Source organism: Globicephala melas, chromosome 20, assembly GCF_963455315.2.
Source record: "Globicephala melas chromosome 20, mGloMel1.2, whole genome shotgun sequence".
Classification (NCBI taxonomy): domain Eukaryota; kingdom Metazoa; phylum Chordata; class Mammalia; order Artiodactyla; family Delphinidae; genus Globicephala; species Globicephala melas.
In genome coordinates, this window is record NC_083333.1 from 37,551,799 (window position 1) to 37,570,519 (window position 18,721).

Genomic DNA, 18,721 nt, shown 5'->3' on the forward strand with positions numbered 1-18,721 from the left:
TATTATTTTATCACTGTCAAGAAAACAGAAAAGTTGTAGGCATTTTTCTTTCAAAAGAGAAACTGTACATGCATACAATACAGTAATCATATCAGTCACAGAATCCTTAGTTTTGCATTTGTTGTAATTCAGCTTTCACATAGAAAAATTGTATGTGCATGTGTGCACATGCTCAAATAAAAGAATCCCTTCAGGGGTACTATGTTGTTATGTATCAAGATATTCTTTTTTTCTACTTCTTCCCCTCCCCCATCTCCCCTCCCTCATTGTAAATTGGCTTATTAAAACTGGTTCACAAGCCTTCCTTTTTTCCCTTTGTGATTGCTTTGGTCTTGGATTTTCAGTGTAGGACTAAAAATTCAAGTCAGATTTCAGTTACTAGGATAATTTTCTTTGAATTTTAAATTTTTCCAAGTTAATGCATAGATTTTTAATGAACCCAGTATTCAGTGGATTTAGCTGGAGAGTTAATTTCATGATTGATTTATTAGCCCTTTGAAAGTATAAAAAGTGGTATCTGTAGTTCATGAAGACTGAAAAACATCATCACATTTTGTTTAGCATCTTTTTAAAACCAATTAAAAGCTTTTCTAAAATGGATTGAACAGGAGAAAATAAAACATGTTCCCTAAGTCTTTATTTCAATCAAGTTTCCCTGTGTTCTGCAGGAGAAGAGATCGAGGGGGGATAGAAAAATTGAAAAGGGCTGTCCCAGCAGGGAGCCACGCCGCAGAAAAGGGCTGCTCTGAGAACTCAGCAGCAGTAGCTAAGAAAGCTCCCAGCCTGCTTCATCTACATGCAGAGTCACACAAGGCATGGGGGTGCTCACCATCACCACAGAGGTTTCACATGTGCTTCCCTGCTGATTCTTGTGAAAAGCTAACAATTGGCTTGGAGGGTAAAAGACCACTGCAGTTCACCCTCCCTGAGCTGGACGTACAATTTGTCCAGTGTTAGGAAATGTCCGGCTTAGCAGTGAGAGGCTTGAAGACACCCCTCCTTCCAGTGAGATTCCTAAAGCCGGCTCTTTTGCTTGATGACACTGGGGCTCTTTTCAAGCTTTGCAGATTTATGGAAGTCGAAGGGAATGTGCCTTTCAGGATCAGGAGGATGAAAGCCTTAGTCTTCGTGTCAAGGAAGAGGCAGTAGTAATGCAGTGAGGCCAGGTAAATCTTCCTGGAAACTGCAGCACCAGCGGCTTTATGATTTTCCTCATAGGTCTCTTCTGGCACCTTCTTTTTTTTTCTTTTTGGGAGACAAAGTGCCTGAAAAGGAACTCCTCAGCTGTAAAATGACATGACTTCCAGTTTCCTCAACAAGTGTGAGAGTAGTTAAGCCCATTAACCTGACTGCTTTAATGTTTACCTGACACTTTTGCAAATCAGTTTGGAAGACTTCATCCATATGTACCAGAATAACCTTGTAACTAATGGAGAACCACTCCTTTTTCACTTCAGTGCTTCCCAGCCTTTTTCATATCATGGCATGTAGAAAATGATAACATCTGATGATGTACTTGGGTAAGTGGATGAGGCCATTCACAGCTGGCCAGAGATGCAGCCACGCCAAGTGCCACCCAGCCTTCCCAAGGAGGGCTGACGAGAATTGGTATCTTAGAACACTTATAATTCATTCGCAACATGCCAGCTGGAAAATTCTTTGGAAACTGTAAACTTTTACAAAAGAAGATCACTCTAAATTAATAGCAATATTACTGAAGTAGAACTTGGACCTGACAGTTGTTAGAATTTTAGCTGAAAAATAAAGTTGTTGAAAAAAATTACTTCCTTACTGCTCTGGCACTTAGGAATATTACCTGATAAGAAAGAAGTAGGGCTTAGAGCTGGGAAGGGTATAACTAACAATAAGACTGTTAGTAAATTCCTGATGGGAACTCAGGCAGACATATTTGTTTCTCCATGGGTTTAATTTAAGATCACCAGTCTCTCTACAAGATTGCTTTTTCTGTAATCCTTATATGACATCTCAGTGCAATCTTACTTCGGATATGTTATTAGGAGTCTTGGTGATATTAAGCAACTGTTCAGTCTTTGGGTTGCTTTAGCAAAATAACCAAATAATGGAAGAGATTCCAAATCACACAGGCCTAAACATGAATATCTCTCTGTCTATCTGTTCAAAATTAACTCTGGCTAATGACTACAGTATGACTCAAGAAGATATATAACCACTTTAAGAGAGAGGTTTAGTAATTTTGCCAGACACATTAATTGTAATCACTGATGTGGTGACTTCTGCATCGGACTTCTTTATAAAAAATCTGTGTGATGACTGACTGTTTAGTAGCCCAGTTTTCTCATTTATTAAGTCAGTGACGTTAGATGGCTACTATAGTTTAAAAAATTCTCTAAAAGTGTACTTTACTTACTAGGTTATCTCAGAAAGTTCTATGTAAATTGAATATATATATATATAGAGAGAGAGAGAGAGAGGGAGAGAGAACAATTTCAAGTTCATCAAAAAACAGTGAAAGACCTTTTTTTTTTTCTTAGATTCCATATATATGTGTTAGCATATGGTATTTGTTTTTCTCTTCCTGACTTACCTCACTCTGTAGGACAGACTCTAGGTCCATCCACCTCACTACAAATAACTCAATTTCGTTTCTTTTTATTGCTGAGTAATATTCCATTGTATATATGTGCCACATCTTCTTTATCCATTCATCTGTTGATGGACACTTAAGGGTAAGACAGGAATAAAGACACAGACCTACTAGAGAATGGACTTGAGGATATGGGGAGGGGGAAGGGTAAGCTGTGACAAAGTGAAAGAGTGGCATGGACATATATACACTACCAAATGTAAAATAGATAGCTAGTGGGAAGCAGCCGCACAGCACAGGGAGATCAGCTCAGTGGTTTGTGACCACCTAGAGGGGTGGGATAGGGAGGGTAGGAGGGAGGGAGACGCAAGAGGGAAGAGATATGGGAACATTAATATATGTATAACTGATTCACTTTGTTATAAAGCAGAAACTAGCATACCATTTTAAAGCAATTATACTCCAATAAAGATGTTAAAAAAAAAAAAAAGAAAAAACAGTGAAAGAAATTTGCTGAGTCCTTTCATGAAACATTGCTGCAGATATCTGCTAAATAAAACCATGTTTTCAAAATAGGGCTTTTTGTTTTTTTCAGTAGAGCACATCTAAAATATGTATTAATTAATGCAAAAAATTATAAGATAAATATATATACACACATACACCATTTTCAGGTAGCTCAAAATTAAATATCTAAATTTTAATCATAGAAAAATGCTAATGGTGCTGAGACAAAATATCCTCTCACTGCCTTAAATATATTACTGTGACTTGACATCAGCATTAGAAAAGTGTTGGTTATACCATCATAATGTTCCATGGGGCCATGAATCTAGTTATGAGTATCCTCTCTGCACAACTTACTCATTGTATTGGACTTGGAGTCAGAAAACCTGAGTTTGAGTCTTAGCACAGCCCTGGCATTTTAGTCTTGAACTAGTCCCTTAATACCTTTGTGTCTATTTCTTCATCTGTAAAATGAAGATAATTCCTCCTTACCTACCACAGTGACGGCCAACTCACATAATGTAAGTTCTATGTAAACCTGCGGGCTGCACAGATATAAGGTATTAATGCCTGATTGTGAAAAGCATAGAGTTACTGAGAAGTAAGAGTATGCTGTTTCCACAGAGAATGTCATTTGTAAAGAATCAGTTTATAAAGTCCTATCCTTAAAAAAGGATGAATGTTTCTCTTGCGTGATTTGAATGTTCCCATTGCTTGGAGCCTAGGGGTTGACATCTAAGATTCTGTTTCTTCCTGTTTTCTTAATGTTTCAAAGTTCTTAGGGGTTTAGTATTTTATTAAGGCTGTTGTATAGAACTAGAAATGTATTTCCCAGCTGTTGTTTTAAGAAAAGAGGTGCCTTTAGATAGTCCACAGAACCTCTTTAGCATTTAAGATAGGAAAACTAAAGAATGTAACTGTATATAGCAAATTTCCATGGAAAGTGAGTTTAGTGTTTCAAGTTGGAATGCCCAGGTTCAACTTCTCTCATTTGCAATACTGGAAAAAGAAGTAAAGGCACCCTGCTTCCCCATCGCCCATTCACTGAAATTTAGAAGCTTCCTGAGTCCTAAGACAAATACTCTGGTCTGGGGATTGGAGATCCCTATTATAAAAGGGAGAATGAAGTAGAAACAGGAATTTCAGAGTTCAACAGCGTGAGGAGTAGAGAGAGAGCCAGGGCTTGTGGCCATTGTGGGATCCCAAGTACACTACCCATTACACTTGTCCTTAGCCTCCAGGGACTGGCCCTCCTTCCTTTTTCCCTGTAGCTACCTGTTGCTTGTGACTAAAGTTCACCTCTTTTTCTAATCCAAGGTGGAACAGGATAGCATTTCACAGCTTCTCTTCTACCTACCTTTCCCCAAAACAAATACACAGATCTTTGAAGATCCGTAAGGGTTTATACTATATGACATAACAACTATTGGGTGAGAAGAACCAATAAGAGGAACCTTACAGAGGGTCCAAAACAATCTGTCAGTATTCCTGATAGTTATTGGAATGTAGATGGAACAAGGCCTTGATCTTTTCATGTCACAGCTTGGTCTGTAACCACGTTTTCATCTTGACAATCCTGCTTACCTCTCACATTGGGGAATGGCAAATGTCAAGAGTGCTTTTCACAAGGAAAGCTCCAGACAATCTGCCTAGACCCTCCCTTCCCTTCTTTCTTTCTCTTTCTCTCTTCCTCCCCTTCCTTCCTTCCTTCCTTCCTCCCCCCCTTCCTTCCTCCCTCCCTCCCCCCTCCCTCCCTTCCCTTTCTCCTCTTCCTTCCTTCCTCCCTTCCTTCCTCCCTCTCTTCCTCTCTTCTTCTCTTCCCCTCTCTCTCTCTTTGCAGACCTATTTAGGCTACATAGATGATGATATTTGTTGAATGGATATCTTGAAGATGGTGAGTCTACATGTAGAATGGCATTGGCAGCGTAAATAAGAGCTCAGGAGTTAGAATTAGAAGACGTGAACTTGAATTCAGTCACTTAATTTCTGAGCCTCAATTTTCTCATAGTAAAATGGGAACAGTAGTAATATTTAACTAATATTTAGATCGTGAGAATTAAATAAGATAAATGTTGATTATAGTTCTTTGTAAACTGCAGATCACAACTCAATTGTTAGTTTATTATTCACTTTAAAGAAAATTCTGACTCTGTCTTTCCTCACACAAAAAATATGTAAAACCAACAAAGTAACCAACCCATATCAAAGGAGCTAGGCTCCAGGTGGCTGCTACGGAAGAAGCCAGCCCTAGAAATGTCAGCAGGAATGACAGCTTCCTTTCCCTCTAGCTGCCAGCCATCGGGCTCCTACAGACACTGCTGGGGCCAGCCCTGGAGCAGGTAGAAGAAGGGTGCCAGTTCCCCAAGTAAGGAGTAATAATGGGAAGGGAGGACAGGGAGAAATACCAGCCAGAGCAGGGAGATGAAAAGCTTGGTGGCCGCCCTGCTAGTGATCCATTATCTATATAAAGTGGGCCCGTGTCAGAAACTGCCTGCCTAAGGATCAAATCACCTTCCACTTAATCCTCAGTTATTCTCCAAGTGTGATTTCAGTTATGAAGAAAAAAGGACTGGAGGAAATATGCCAAAATTGTTTTCTGTGATTGCCTCAAAATTTTGAAAATAAAGTTTGAGCTCATCCTCCCAATATTTTAATGCATTTATTATTCTATTAGCTGATGTTCATTTTAAAATGTACAAAAAAGGAATTTTTGAAAAGAATGAAGAGAAAAACAAAAGTTAACGGAAGTTCTATTATTTCTCCATCTTAAAAACAACTGCTCTTAGATGGTAGATCGTAGGTGGGTTTTTCTGCTTTATAATTTCTTACATTTTATACATTTTCTACAATAAGCATTTGTTACTTTATAATCAGGAAAAATAAAAACTTAATGTGTATACAGTCGTTTTTATTTTTTATTATTTTTTTGTGTGTGGTACGCGGGCCTCTCACTTTTGTGGCCTCTCCCGTTGCAGAGCACAGGCTCCGGACGCGCAGGCTCAGCGGCCATGGCTCACGGGCCTAGCATGTGGGATCCTCCCAGATGGGGGAACAAACCCGTGTTCCCTGCATCGGCAGGCGGACTCTCAACCACTGTGCCACCAAGGAAGCCCAGGCATTTTTATTTTTAACTCAGCAGTATAACTCTCAAAATTCCAGTCCTTTGCAACTAAGTTGCTGCTTGACTAACAATAACCGTTAAATGAATCTACCTTTGTATCTAAGCTTGTCTGTATGCAATATATTTTGTTAGCCTTGTTTTTTCTTTAAGGCTGATTTAATTTAAGGTCTGGTCTGTAAGATACTCTGTGGTCCTGCAAGTAAAAGTGTGTATGTAAGTGCCTCCTGACTCTCACGGTTGTCCTTGGACACAGCTCAGTGCTGTGCTTCCAGTCTGAACTTAACGATGGTTGAATGCCAATGTGACCAAGGTTGACCAGGATAGATGGTGACAGTTCTACTAAGCTTCATGGAAAGGAGATAAGAAGTTTCTTTCTATCCAAAAATATTTCTTTTGAAATGCAAGTTTGAAATATTTCTTTCTATATGCTTTTATTAGGATGTACATTTCATAAACTTTTGTTCTGTACTATAGAAATAACAAAGATGAGTAAGACATGCTACCTGCCCTCAAAGAGCTCATAATCCAGGACCACCTATTCAGTTGCGCAGTTTGGGCACAAGCTGTGCACAAGGTCAACTGGCAAGTGGGGGTTAACATCCAGCCCACACTCCAGTCGCCCTGTGAGCCGTGTACCCTGACGTGGGCTGTAACTGCCCAGCTGAGTAGGGTTGCCACATTTAGTAGATGAGGATATAGGATGCCAAGTTAAATCTGAATTTCAGAAAGTCACCAAATAATCTTTTAGTGTAAGTATATCCCATGCATTGTTTGGGACATACCTATACTCAGGGCTTTATCTGGCAACCCTAGCCTGAGGAAGAGGAAAAGGGGTGCCTTTTTACTCATATAAGGTGCTGGGGCTTTAGGAGATGGGGACAAGGGTGGCTACATATACCTAGATGACTGCTTTTTTCTAATTCATCCACCTAGGAGGGGTATTTATTTTCTTCTTTGTATGCAGGCCAACTAGTGTCCCTGACACAATCCAGTGAGGGAGAAAGATTTGTAAACATGATGATGTAAATAGTTAAGTTTTATAACTTATGTGGGTTCCAGTGGACTATGGAGGAAAGTATGGTCCATTTTACCCGAGAAAATCTGCAAGTATTTCACAAACAGTAGTTCTTGATCCTGGTCTTGAAAGATGAGTAAAAGGGAGATTGATCAGGACCATTATGCTGTGCTGAGGAATTCCAGCTCTGCAGCAGTGGGCAGAGATGGTGAAGGATATGCCTGCGCCAGAACTAGCACATTTTTATTATTTACATACGAACTGATACTTGGGAATTTAAGGATACGTTTTGTGTACAGTTACTTATCTTAGGCTTCATATGGCATCTTCAGTTTCACTGGAGGGAAGAATAGGAATTAGTAAGAAATCAAAGGCTTCATTTTTCCGAAATGACTGAAGCTGAACCTCTTTAAATATTAATTGCTGTTATACTTTAGCCTTTTTTAAAAGGAAAGAAATGCTACATACATCTTTGGTGTCTGAAGCGAAGTATTATAAACACTACGTCAATGAATAAGGATCTTCATTACAAACCATAATCACATGGCGATTATGCAAGAACTATTGGAATGTAGAGGACTCTGCCCTGGGAGTCATTAAGTAGACCTAGTGTGCCCTGTTTTTTTGAGTTTGTTGTACTTTTTCTTGTTTTTAATGGTTTTGCTATCAGCTTTTACTTGAGGAATTCAAGTCAGTTGTGTCAGTCTGCCTGCCTCTGACAATTCCCCCTCGTCTAATTTGCTGCTTCTTAGCTGTGAGCTAAGAAAGGCAACCTCCAGGACCCTTGAGTTGTCTGTAAAGTGAGAGCAACTAGACTCTGATGAGAGGCGGAGGAGCTTCCTGCCAGCAGGGCCATGTCGTGAATTCCGTGGATCCCTTTCTTCATAAAGAAAATGTTAAACTTTTATTTTCCAACTGTTGGAATTTAAAACATTTTCCTCAACCTGAAAGTTCTTTTATTTTTCTTCTGATTTTAGAAGAAATTAGAATATTTTTGTGGGCCCTTGCCCCTGTGCCCGCTGTGCCCAGTGGATAAGTTGGTACTACCTGTGAGTAGTCACTTGAACCTCAATTTATTGTTTTTTCAGTTCTAGAAGTTAGAGAATTTTGCATGTATCTTGGTTCTTGGCTATGTTCTAGATAGTTGAAATTGTTCAGTAAATTGGCCTCCAGATAAATGAGGTGTTTTTACTGGGCACATTGAATCCATGCTCAGAGAGGGTGGAGCCTGAAGGAGCAAACTGGGTTGTGTAGGGTTAAAGGAGGGCAGAATGTGGAGAGAAGACAAGTTCTGAAATATCTTGAACATAAGGGATAATTGCGAACTGGTAGAAAACTCTGGAAAGCATTTTAATAAAGAGGAATGCTATGGATAAAAATCACAGAGGTAGAAGTTAAATGAGAAAGAAGAAGAGAATTGAACTGATCAGAGCACAGGGGTCATTTTTGGGCATCTCAGCTAAAAGCGGAGGGAGGGAGGGAAAGTGTACTGTGGGTGCCAGGTGGAAGAGTTTGGATTTGCTGATGAGTCAGTGATCATCTTAGTTACGTTTCTAATGAGAGAGCACCTACAAAACTGGGCACTAAGAATACCGTACATCAGTACGTCTTTATTTTCTTAATTTATTTAACCTTTTCTCCTAAGAGCTCAGAGGTCGTAATTTCTAGGTGATATATCTAACTCATAATTAAGAGATCAGCCATTGCTGATATAAGTTAAAAATTACACAAATAAGAATGGACAGCAGGGCTTCCCTGGTGGCTCAGTGGTTGAGAGTCCGCCTGCTGATGCAGGGGACACGGGTTCGTGCCCTGGTCCAGGAGGATCCCACATGCCGCGGAGCGGCTGGGCCTGTGAGCCATGGCCGCTGGGCCTGCGCGTCCAGAGCCTGTGCTCCGCAATGGGAGAGGCCACAACAGTGAGAGGCCCGCGTACTGCAAAAAAAAAAAAAAAAAAAGAGTGGACAGCAAAGCATAGTGGGAATATCGGTGAGGCCTGAACTCTGGTTTCAGCTCCCTCCCTGGATGTAAAATCTTACCCCCGTTTCTCACCTACAAAATAGCCAGGAGAGGAGAGGGAGGAGGAGAGAACTAGGCAAGCTTTCAGAGCTGCTCCGAGTATAAAATCTGATGATTCCATGTCTTTTTCACAAACTGGTACTAGGATATTCTTTAATATCTCAGAGTGGTCTGCTCTTGCCTATAGTAATTTTAAAAAATTATTTGGGGTGAAGTTCCTCATTTCATATTCAATATGTATTATGAATTCCCCCTCTTTATTGTCCTCTGTCCTGCCTACAGCACCAGGAGGATGGTTACAAAGACAGTAGGCCAAGAATTTGCTTCAGGGTAAAATCTAATGGAGAGTTTCAATGTAGTTGTCTGCCTAGTTGTAACATGATTTATTTGAAACATCCTTCCTTTGGTATTCAACTTAAACATTTAACTACCAAAAAAAGAAGTTACAGACGTTTGAGCGTGAGAAATCAAATGCATGCAGGATATGCAAAGAGGCCCCATTCCTCTCCTTTCGCTGTCCAGACTTCTGGTTGTTTTTAATAGTAGTCAAATTTTTCCCTTGATTTGGGGAAACCAAGAGTTGTAGGAGATGCTTAATGATAGTTATCTCGCTAGCTTAAATTAATGGCTTCTAATGAGTCTTATCTTTTCTCTGTCAGAGAAGTCTGTATTATGAATAGTTATGAATAGCTTAACTATTGACGATCAATTGATTAGCTAAAAGAAAGCGGTATGACATCCTTTGCATCTAGTTATGTTGTAAATGAAGCATACATGCTGATCATTCTGGATTGTTTTCTTTAAAACTTGTTGACTTGTTATCTTGGGGCTCAGATGTATAGACTCTGAAATGGTAGTTATTTTCCTGTTGAACATTTGGTATAGTGTGCATTATTCAGGGCCAGAAGAGACGTGTAACAAGGAAGAAGTGATCTGCAGCCCTTGAAACCTACACTGAGATCACCATTCATTCATTCAACACAAATGTATCAACCTGTCACTATGTTCAAGGCACTATGCTAGCCCTGGATCCATCAGTGAAACCAAACAGGCACAAGTCCTGTCCTTATGAGGGAAGACCAGCAATAAATAGAATACATAAGTAAAGACAGTAAATGAGTAAAGTATATAGTATGTTAAGAGGTGATCCTACTGTGGGGAGAAAGAGCAGGATAAAGGGAGATGAAGCGGGGGGGGGGGGGGGGGGTGGGCCTTGTGGGAAAGGTGACACCGGAGCAGAGCCCTGACTTTGAGGCAGAGAACCATGTGGATGTATAAGGGAAGAGCATTCTAGGTAGAGGGAACATCAGAGTATCTTCTGTGTGCCAGGCATGCTGTGCTAAAGACCTGCAAGGACAGAGATGAATAAAACATGGCCCCGCCCCCAGGGAGCTGACAAGCTAGAAACAAGATTCAGACGTGCAAATAAATGCAGTGGTAAAGTTGTATAAGCTCTATGGTGGATAGAATTTTTTATTTAATCTGCACTGAATAATAACAAACTAAGTTAAAATATCAGACATTACTCCCATTTCAAGAATGAAGCTAGTGTGACAAACTGAAGCACCTCTTACCAGAAAAGCTTCACATCCTCTGCCCTGAGCTGATTTCTTCCTCAGAGTCCCTGCCTCTCACCGAGGCCCCTCACCCTCAACCTGCTGTCACGGCTGCTTCTGAGGCGCGTTTGATCTTTAGCTTCAGGCCTCGTCTGGGCCTTGACTAACTGTCGTTAAGCTGAAGATCGGTGCGCTCATCTCCCCCTAACGCAGAGTGAATCTTGGCCTTCTGGGAGAATGCACTCTCTTGGCATCGTTTGCGGCCAGTGCCGTGCATTGTTGGGAAGAGAGGAATTCTCAGGTGCCCCACTGCTCGCCCACCCAGCCCGATGTCATAGATTCCTGACATCCCAGGCAGAGGACAGTTTTTCAGGTTCCTCTCAAGACCATCGTTCAAGCACTCACTTCCTTTCACTCCTGCCTCCTCTGACAGTGATGGCAAAGGCCTCCCTCTCCCACACATTCTCACCTCATGCTCTACTCTGACAAGTAGGTAGGATTTTTAATCCCGTTTTTATGGTTAAGGATGAAGCAGGTGCTGAGAAGTTCAGTAATCTAGCCCAAATCACTCAGCTATGAATGGTGGAGCCTGTACTTTTTGTATGGTACCAAGCCACCTGTCCATCAGGGGACTTGCCTCTCCTCCCTTGCTTTCTGCCCACCCTGGGCTTGCGTTGAAATGGAAGGCACGTGTGTGCATCACTGATGATGAGGCGCCGACCCTTCCCAGGCGCGCTCACTCTGAGACCCTTTCTCAGAGCCGTCTTTCCCACAGCAGCCCCCTCACAGGCTGCTGGACTGCCCGGCATGAAGCTGCTGGGATCATCTTTCTCGTCATCACAGTTCTTCCTCCTCCAGCACCTTCTTTAGTTTCCTGTTGCTTTTTATACTAAATCTCCTTTCTACTTTGGCATTCTGAGTCTTCATTTTGTCCGCTGCCTACTCCCCATCTCTCTAAAAAGACTTCGTTTTCAGCCCTGAGGGCTCTGGCTCAGCTGCCTCCACCACCCACATGGGAATTAGGAGCATGGAAGGCCTGTCCCTTCTCCTCCAGGGCCTCCTCTTCATCAGTGTCTCTATGATACTGTAGGAATCTTCCCGGATGACCCCATGCCAGTGAAGCTGTGCCCATAAGCTGTGTCCCCTCAGCCATTATTCATTGGTGTTTGCTGGTGTGTTACTTGGCAGTGGTCCCTGAATATTTACTTGGTCTCCCCAGCCAGATTGTTCTCACTTTAGAGGCACAAACTGAATCTCATAATTCCATAAATACCTGAACAAAGTCAATTCATGTTAATGGTCTGATCAACTAACCTATTTTATCTTTAACTTGGCTTATAAATTCTGAATTCTGAAAAATTTCACTTTTGTTTACAAAAGCCTCAAATTCTAACAACGAGAAAATAAAGTTTAAGGCCCCCGGCACACTCACTTCTTAATCCATTTCAGGGTTTCCAGTTGTTCACAGTTCATTCTTCTTAGCAAGGGTGTATTGCCCTTGCTCAGCATTGAATGATATGGAAATAATTGGCCTTTCTTTACTGCATAACTGACTTTACTTTTGTTAGCAGGTTAAAATCAGCCCTTCCATTTCACTGCAGTATTATATTGGTGGCATTTTTATTTAAGGGAGGGAAAAAAAAGCTTTCTTCCACATGAACTTTTGTTGCAAATCAGTTTATTGGGGCCAATCAATGGGCAGGACCTATGAAAGGGTGTGGATTATCTGGTTAGTCCTTTGTGTGGCAAAAGGCTTAGATACTGCTTAGTACTTGGCTCATTCTTCATCATGTAAAGAAGTGGTTTTTCTGAAGGATCAACACCTGACTGAGCCCTGCCTTTTTCATGGTAATGTTTTCACCTGAGTTGCTTCTTATGGTACTAAGAATTAGTTAACTAATACTTATTTAACCTTGGAACAATGTTTATCATAATCCGATTGGCAGATAGTCGTTTTATTTAGGCCTTTTCTTTATTGCATCAGGACTAGAAAATCTCAGTGAAGAGTATGCTGGGAACAATTTTTTCCAAGTAAGTTGTCGCTCAGCTTTTTTTCTTTCCATCAAGGGGCATGTTTTGGCGTTATAGACTCAGACTAGTAGCCACTAGTAGTTGGATTTCTCTTTCTGGGTTAAGCTCTACTTTTATTTTTAAAGCTGGCCTTCTCATTTCATGCTGCTAGCAACTTTTTCTCCAAAATGTTCTCCAGTGTGATTTATGATAATATATTCAGAGCTGGTTTTTCATGGTAAAGCGTCCTCACGAGTATTACCACTAATTAATATACAGAATGACCCAGCACAATTTAATTATTTGGTAATGTTTTCAGTGTTTTCTTAAAGATGATGCCAACAAGTCAAGGCCTGAACTTCCCTGGGTCATGACCTCTCTGCAGTGTTTGCAGTCTTGTTAAACAAGAAGAAAAGCAGAACATAAGTTAACATCTCCATTATAAGTTGCTCTACATTTCCCAGTCTTAACACTCTGGAGAGCATAGTCACTGGTAACATAAGACAAAGTTTCACTAGGAAAATGGCAATTCCAACCTTTGGGAATGGGTAAGAAGCCATTCTTCTAGGGCCAGTGTTGTCCTCTGTAAGAGAGGGGCAAGATGAGGGGGTTTGAATTATGGACTCTGGAACATTAAAAACCTAAGGAAAAAAGCAAAGTAACAGTTATCTTTAATTGTAATGAAGATATACCAGTCTATGTGGCTTTTGGCATCTATGAGCCTTCAAGGATATGTTCCTAAGTTTACAAACAGAATTTTAAAATAGTTGAAAAATAGTTCGAGTGTAAATGCACCACTTTTCTGTTCCATAGTAGAAGCTTATATGTCTTTATGTGTTCGTAATTACCCCAGCACTCCGGTTTTTGTTTTTGTTTTTTTGCCTTTGGATTTATCTGTTTCTGCTCCTTCTGGCTTGGATGTCCTTCCCCTTCGTCTCCTAATCACCCCACTCACTCCTTAAGACTCAGTTCAGATATTGTCTCCTCCAGAGAAAAAGAAGATGTTTCTCTGCCACACGTTTCTTCCCTCTACCATGACATTCTATGTGCAATACCTCTACCTTTCCGTATTGTATTATAATGATCTGTTTTGTATCTGTCTCTCTGTATATACAAGGTCTGTTCCGTATTCATCCAGGAGCTTGGTAAAGGTCTGTTGACAATGTGTTTGATTTTTAGCTAGTGGGTTTCTTGAATAATAACAATGATTACCCTTTAAGTGTATACTTCAGAGGTATACTTCTCTCTCACAGTCTTTGCACAGGCATTTGGTATGCCAATTACTAATTATACCAGAAAGCCTCAACCTTGTTTCTTTGGTAGGCCTTTGTTTATGTTGGTGCATCATCCATTCTTGGCACAACAGATGGACAAAAGCAATCAGTAAGACTGAGGAAGGCTAGCACACCTTATTAGCAATAGTGGTTTAATATTTACAAAACCCCAATTGAAATTGTTTTGGCATCTGATCTTCAATTTCTTAAAATCTTTTCCTACATTTAATTTTCACATAATTTTTAAATTTTCTCATTTATTTTAATGCCCTGGCTTCTAAGATCTGTGAAAGGTTTAATTGTATTAAAGGCTCATCTGTGGAATGAGTGTGTATCGTAAATCTAGTGACATAGTTTAAAATCCATTCCTCTTCCATTTTCTGAGTAAACATTTTTAAAACGTGTTTTTCTTCGTGAAAAAAGGCAGTATACAATTTTGGATTCTGGATCTGGTTTCCATTCCTGGCTCCATCATTTATTAGTTATTAGACCGTGAACAAATTATTAAATCTATAAGACTCAGTAGCTTCATCAGTAAAATAGAGATAATGCTCATACTTAATTCTTAGGATTATAATGGACACTGAATGAGAGATTGATCTAAAGAGGTGCCATACTGCAAATAGGAGTAAATGGAAGTCTCCATATTGAGTGGTGAGGCACCCAGACTCCTTCCCCCATCGACTCCCATGCAGTATGTTGGGAACTAGTCTCCATAACCCTCAGGAAGGAGACTGGAAGATTTTCCGGGGAAAATGTACACATCCTGACCTTTGAGAGACGCCCAGTAATCAGCCAAGTCTTATCATCCTATCATGAAGCTCTCAGAGCTTCCAGTCACTAGTTTAACTCTTAAGTATGAATAGTAATCCAACAATCACCAGACACTTGAAGAAAACCACCAATGAACAAATAAGAAAAAAAAAAAAAAGGAAAGAAAAGAAAAAGGAACTCACAGGAGACAAAGCAGAGAAAAGAAGAAAACATTTTTTAAAATGTGTAGTATTCACAGAGATCTAAAATAAGGTAGTATCCATGAAATATAACAGGATGTAATTTTTAAAAAAAAGAAACATTCAGTAAACAAGAAAGAGTGACTTATCTCAAGGTTCATAACTTATAGAACATACGGATAAAGAAAAGATTCTTTTAAAATTGTATTTATTTTTAAAAGTTAGAAACAATGAGTCAGAAAATCAGAATGGCATCAGTCTTCTAGTCAGCAATACTGAAAATTAAAAGACAATAGAACAATGCCTTGAAAATTCTGTGGGGAAAATTGTTTCTAACCTTGTTCTCTATACCTAGCCAAACTATCAAGTATAAAGTGTACAGTATTAAGGGTGGAATAAAGGCATTTCCAGGTCTTAAAATTTTTACCTCCCATACACCCTTTCTCAGGAAGCTTTTGAAGTATATGTACCATGGAAAGAGAGAATAAATGAAAAAACAAAGGAAGGTGAGGAGACAGGGGATCTAACAGAGGAGAGAAGAAAGTTCTAGGGCTACAGCTGTGCAGCAGGCCTAGAGAACAGTCAGTTCAGATTGAACTTTGAGAACAGAGGACTCCAGGAGGGGAATGTCTTTGAGAAAAAACAGCCAAAACTTTAAAATTCCCTAACATGTGTGAACATATTGGTATGATATCCGTGTCTGTATTTGTTTGGGATGAACGTGTGGTAAGTATTTGATAAACTAAGCAAAGGGGTTGAGGGGGGGAATGGCAATTATTAACTCTAATAAAAACAAAATGTTGCCCAAGAAAGGAAATTTAATAGTACACTACATGGCTTAGCTGTAAATCATATTTATATAATCATAATAAATACTGAATATAGATTTAACTAAAGACTGTGAAATAATTGGAAGGATGAGAAAAAGGACATATTGGGGTGGGGGGCTGTGCAAAATTAATATTAACTCTCCCTCTTCCATAATAGGAATTCAGGAAATAATATTTAGAGCTGAAAAGAAAAATCAAAATAATAGTGTACCATTGTTATTTAAAGATAAGGAAGTAAATACAAGAAGAAAAACTAAGAGAGTAGAAAATGGTTGCTTCTGGAGAGAGGGAATCAGGAATGGTGGCCTAGGCCTGCTATAGTTTTAACATGCCTTGTATATTTTGGGGTTAAAAATTAAAAAGAAATTAAAGATATTAAGTGAGACAATTATGTAAAGCACTTAGCACCATGCCTTTCACAGTTAACTGCTGCATAAATGTAAGCTATTATTATTATCCTACCTCTCCTAAAAACCGTAATAAAGCCTTGCTAAGTGGGTGGCATGGGGTTTCCATTCATTCATTTCATTTTTTTCCCAACCATACATATATTGATACTATGTTGGCTGTGAAAAATGAATTACAAACATATACTCAGGTATCTTGCTGTTTGGTTTGTGTATCTTCCTGATTTACTGATCGATGATGTTATTGATATGGATAAGGAGAAAGAACAGTTGCCTCTTTCTGAACCACATGCTGAAGAAAGTGTTGCTCTTTCTGAATCATGTTGTTGATACATTTTTTTAAGATTTTCAAGGGACTTCCTTGGCGGTCTAGTGGTTAAGACTCTGCGCTTCCACTGCAGGCAGGAACTAAGATCCCACATGCCGCGCAGCACGGCCCCAAAAAGAAGGGTTTTCAAGAGGACAATTCTGAATTTTTTTCCTTCTCTTTTGCCTAATCATTTGCATTTCTGCGATTAAATAAATGGATATTGTTCAGGCTTACTCTAGTTTCCTAATCAGTCGTTTCGCATGTGTTTTAACACATTTTCTCCCTATGATCAGGGCCGCAAGCTTCTTATCATTGGGACCACGAGCCGCAAAGATGTCCTTCAGGAGATGGAAATGCTTAACGCCTTCAGCACCACCATCCATGTGCCCAGCATTGCCACAGGAGAGCAGCTGCTAGAGGCTTTGGAGGTGAGAATGAGCCAGTGGAGTGCACACCGTTCAAAGAAAGGAATTGAGGCTGGATTAATGCTAAGGGTGCCCCAGACATCGCACCTGGTGTTTAGTTTCTGTGTTAACCTAGAACACGGAACCTGGGATACACCTGCAGTCATTTTCAGGAATTAGAGGAAGAAGAGATAAATATAAGTGAGAGTGAAGTAATTCCTCATTCCTTGGTGGAAGCAGCATACAAACTGCCAGGAGTGAATTACTTTGTGCCCAGCATCACTAATGCATATAGATTACATGGACCAGAAACTTGGAATGGGGCGAGGGAGGAGAGTAATCAAGAAATAGAAAATTCAGTTATTCATAGTTGCTTTCAGCCCATTTACTTGCATTTAATAAATTGGAGCAATGGTTAAAGCCTTAGAAACTTGAAAAAAGCTATAGAAGTAAAAGCAACCCCTTTATTAACAAGTTCATAATGTGGAAATATTTTTTTGAGGATAACATAGTCTTTAATTTTAAAAAATATATATCCTTTATTAAACTTTTGATTAATATCAATGTGCACAAATGACTTGATGAGGTGTTAGAAAATATTATCTAGTGACTTGTTCAGCAGTGAGTCAGGAAGGCTTCTTTTTGTTTTTTTGGTTTTTTTTTGCGGTACGCGGGCCTCTCACTGTTGTGGCCTTTCCCGTCGCGGAGCACAGGCTCCAGATGCGCAGGCTCAGCAGCCATGGCTCACGGGCCCAGCCGCTCCGCGGCATGTGGGATCCTCCCGGACTGGGGCACGAACCCGTGTCCCCTGCACCGGCAGGCGGACTCTCAACCACTGCGCCACCAGGGAAGCCCAGGAAGGCTTCTTAAAATCCTCAAGACCCATACAATTGGGGCATATTCCCAACAAAATAGAAACTATCTATATGATAAATGTTTCCAGCTTACCTGTTTGAGCAGTTTTTGTGCTGGGGTTGAGTAAGAGAATTAAATTTAGTCTGCTTTGACACATAACAGATTATTCCTAGAAAGGAATGTTAAAAATTTTAACTGATATTTATTATGGATTGGAGCTATTTTTCCCCCAGCAAATATATCTCTAAATTATAATCAAGGTCCGTAAGAAAACAGAGCTTAGGATACCAGTTTTCATTTTCATGATTGCAGCTAATGGATCTCAGGCAAGTCAGGTTAGATTTTAAAATATGAGAGAATTCTGTCAGCTTGAACCAGTTAGGTAGTTCTTATCACTGTTCTTTTAAGGGTAAATGTGGGAATTAACTAATGTTGTTGATGCACTTACAGAAGTGCTTTCGTTTTTTTTTGTTGTTTTTGTAGCTGTTGGGCAACTTCAGGGATAAAGAACGCACCACAATTGCACAGCAAGTCAAAGGGAAGAAGGTGTGGATAGGAATCAAGAAGTTACTAATGTTGATCGAGATGTCCCTACAGGTAAGATGCTTGCTTCTCCGTATGGTTCAGACATAGAAGCTTCACGATATATCCCAAGAGTTTTTATCATTCCCTCTCGCTGAGGTTTTAAATTATAATTCTTTTATATTATTTCCAGAATCAGGTTGGTGTTAGTAGCCTGCTTCTGAGATCAAACAATAACTTATTGGTACTTTTCTTTCCTACTTCTTAAAATTCAAAAATAGAAGAAAAGAATATAGAGTTACTTTAAGTTTTAATTTAGGGAGTCACTAGATCTTCGAACTAGAAAGGACTTAAAAGAACAATTGTTCTGCT

General features: G+C 39.8%; 1 protein-coding gene across 2 annotated transcripts in view; it reads left to right on the forward strand.

The window, feature by feature from the left end:
- NSF (N-ethylmaleimide sensitive factor, vesicle fusing ATPase) overlaps window positions 1-18,721 on the forward strand; it is a 156,681-nt gene that overhangs the window by 132,316 nt on the left and 5,644 nt on the right. For both annotated transcript variants that reach the window (XM_030850057.2, XM_030850055.2), the window contains exons 18-19: window positions 16,862-16,996; window positions 18,311-18,424. In XM_030850057.2, coding sequence (XP_030705917.1) covers window positions 16,862-16,996; window positions 18,311-18,424 — 249 coding nt within the window. The remainder of the gene's footprint in view (window positions 1-16,861; window positions 16,997-18,310; window positions 18,425-18,721) is intronic.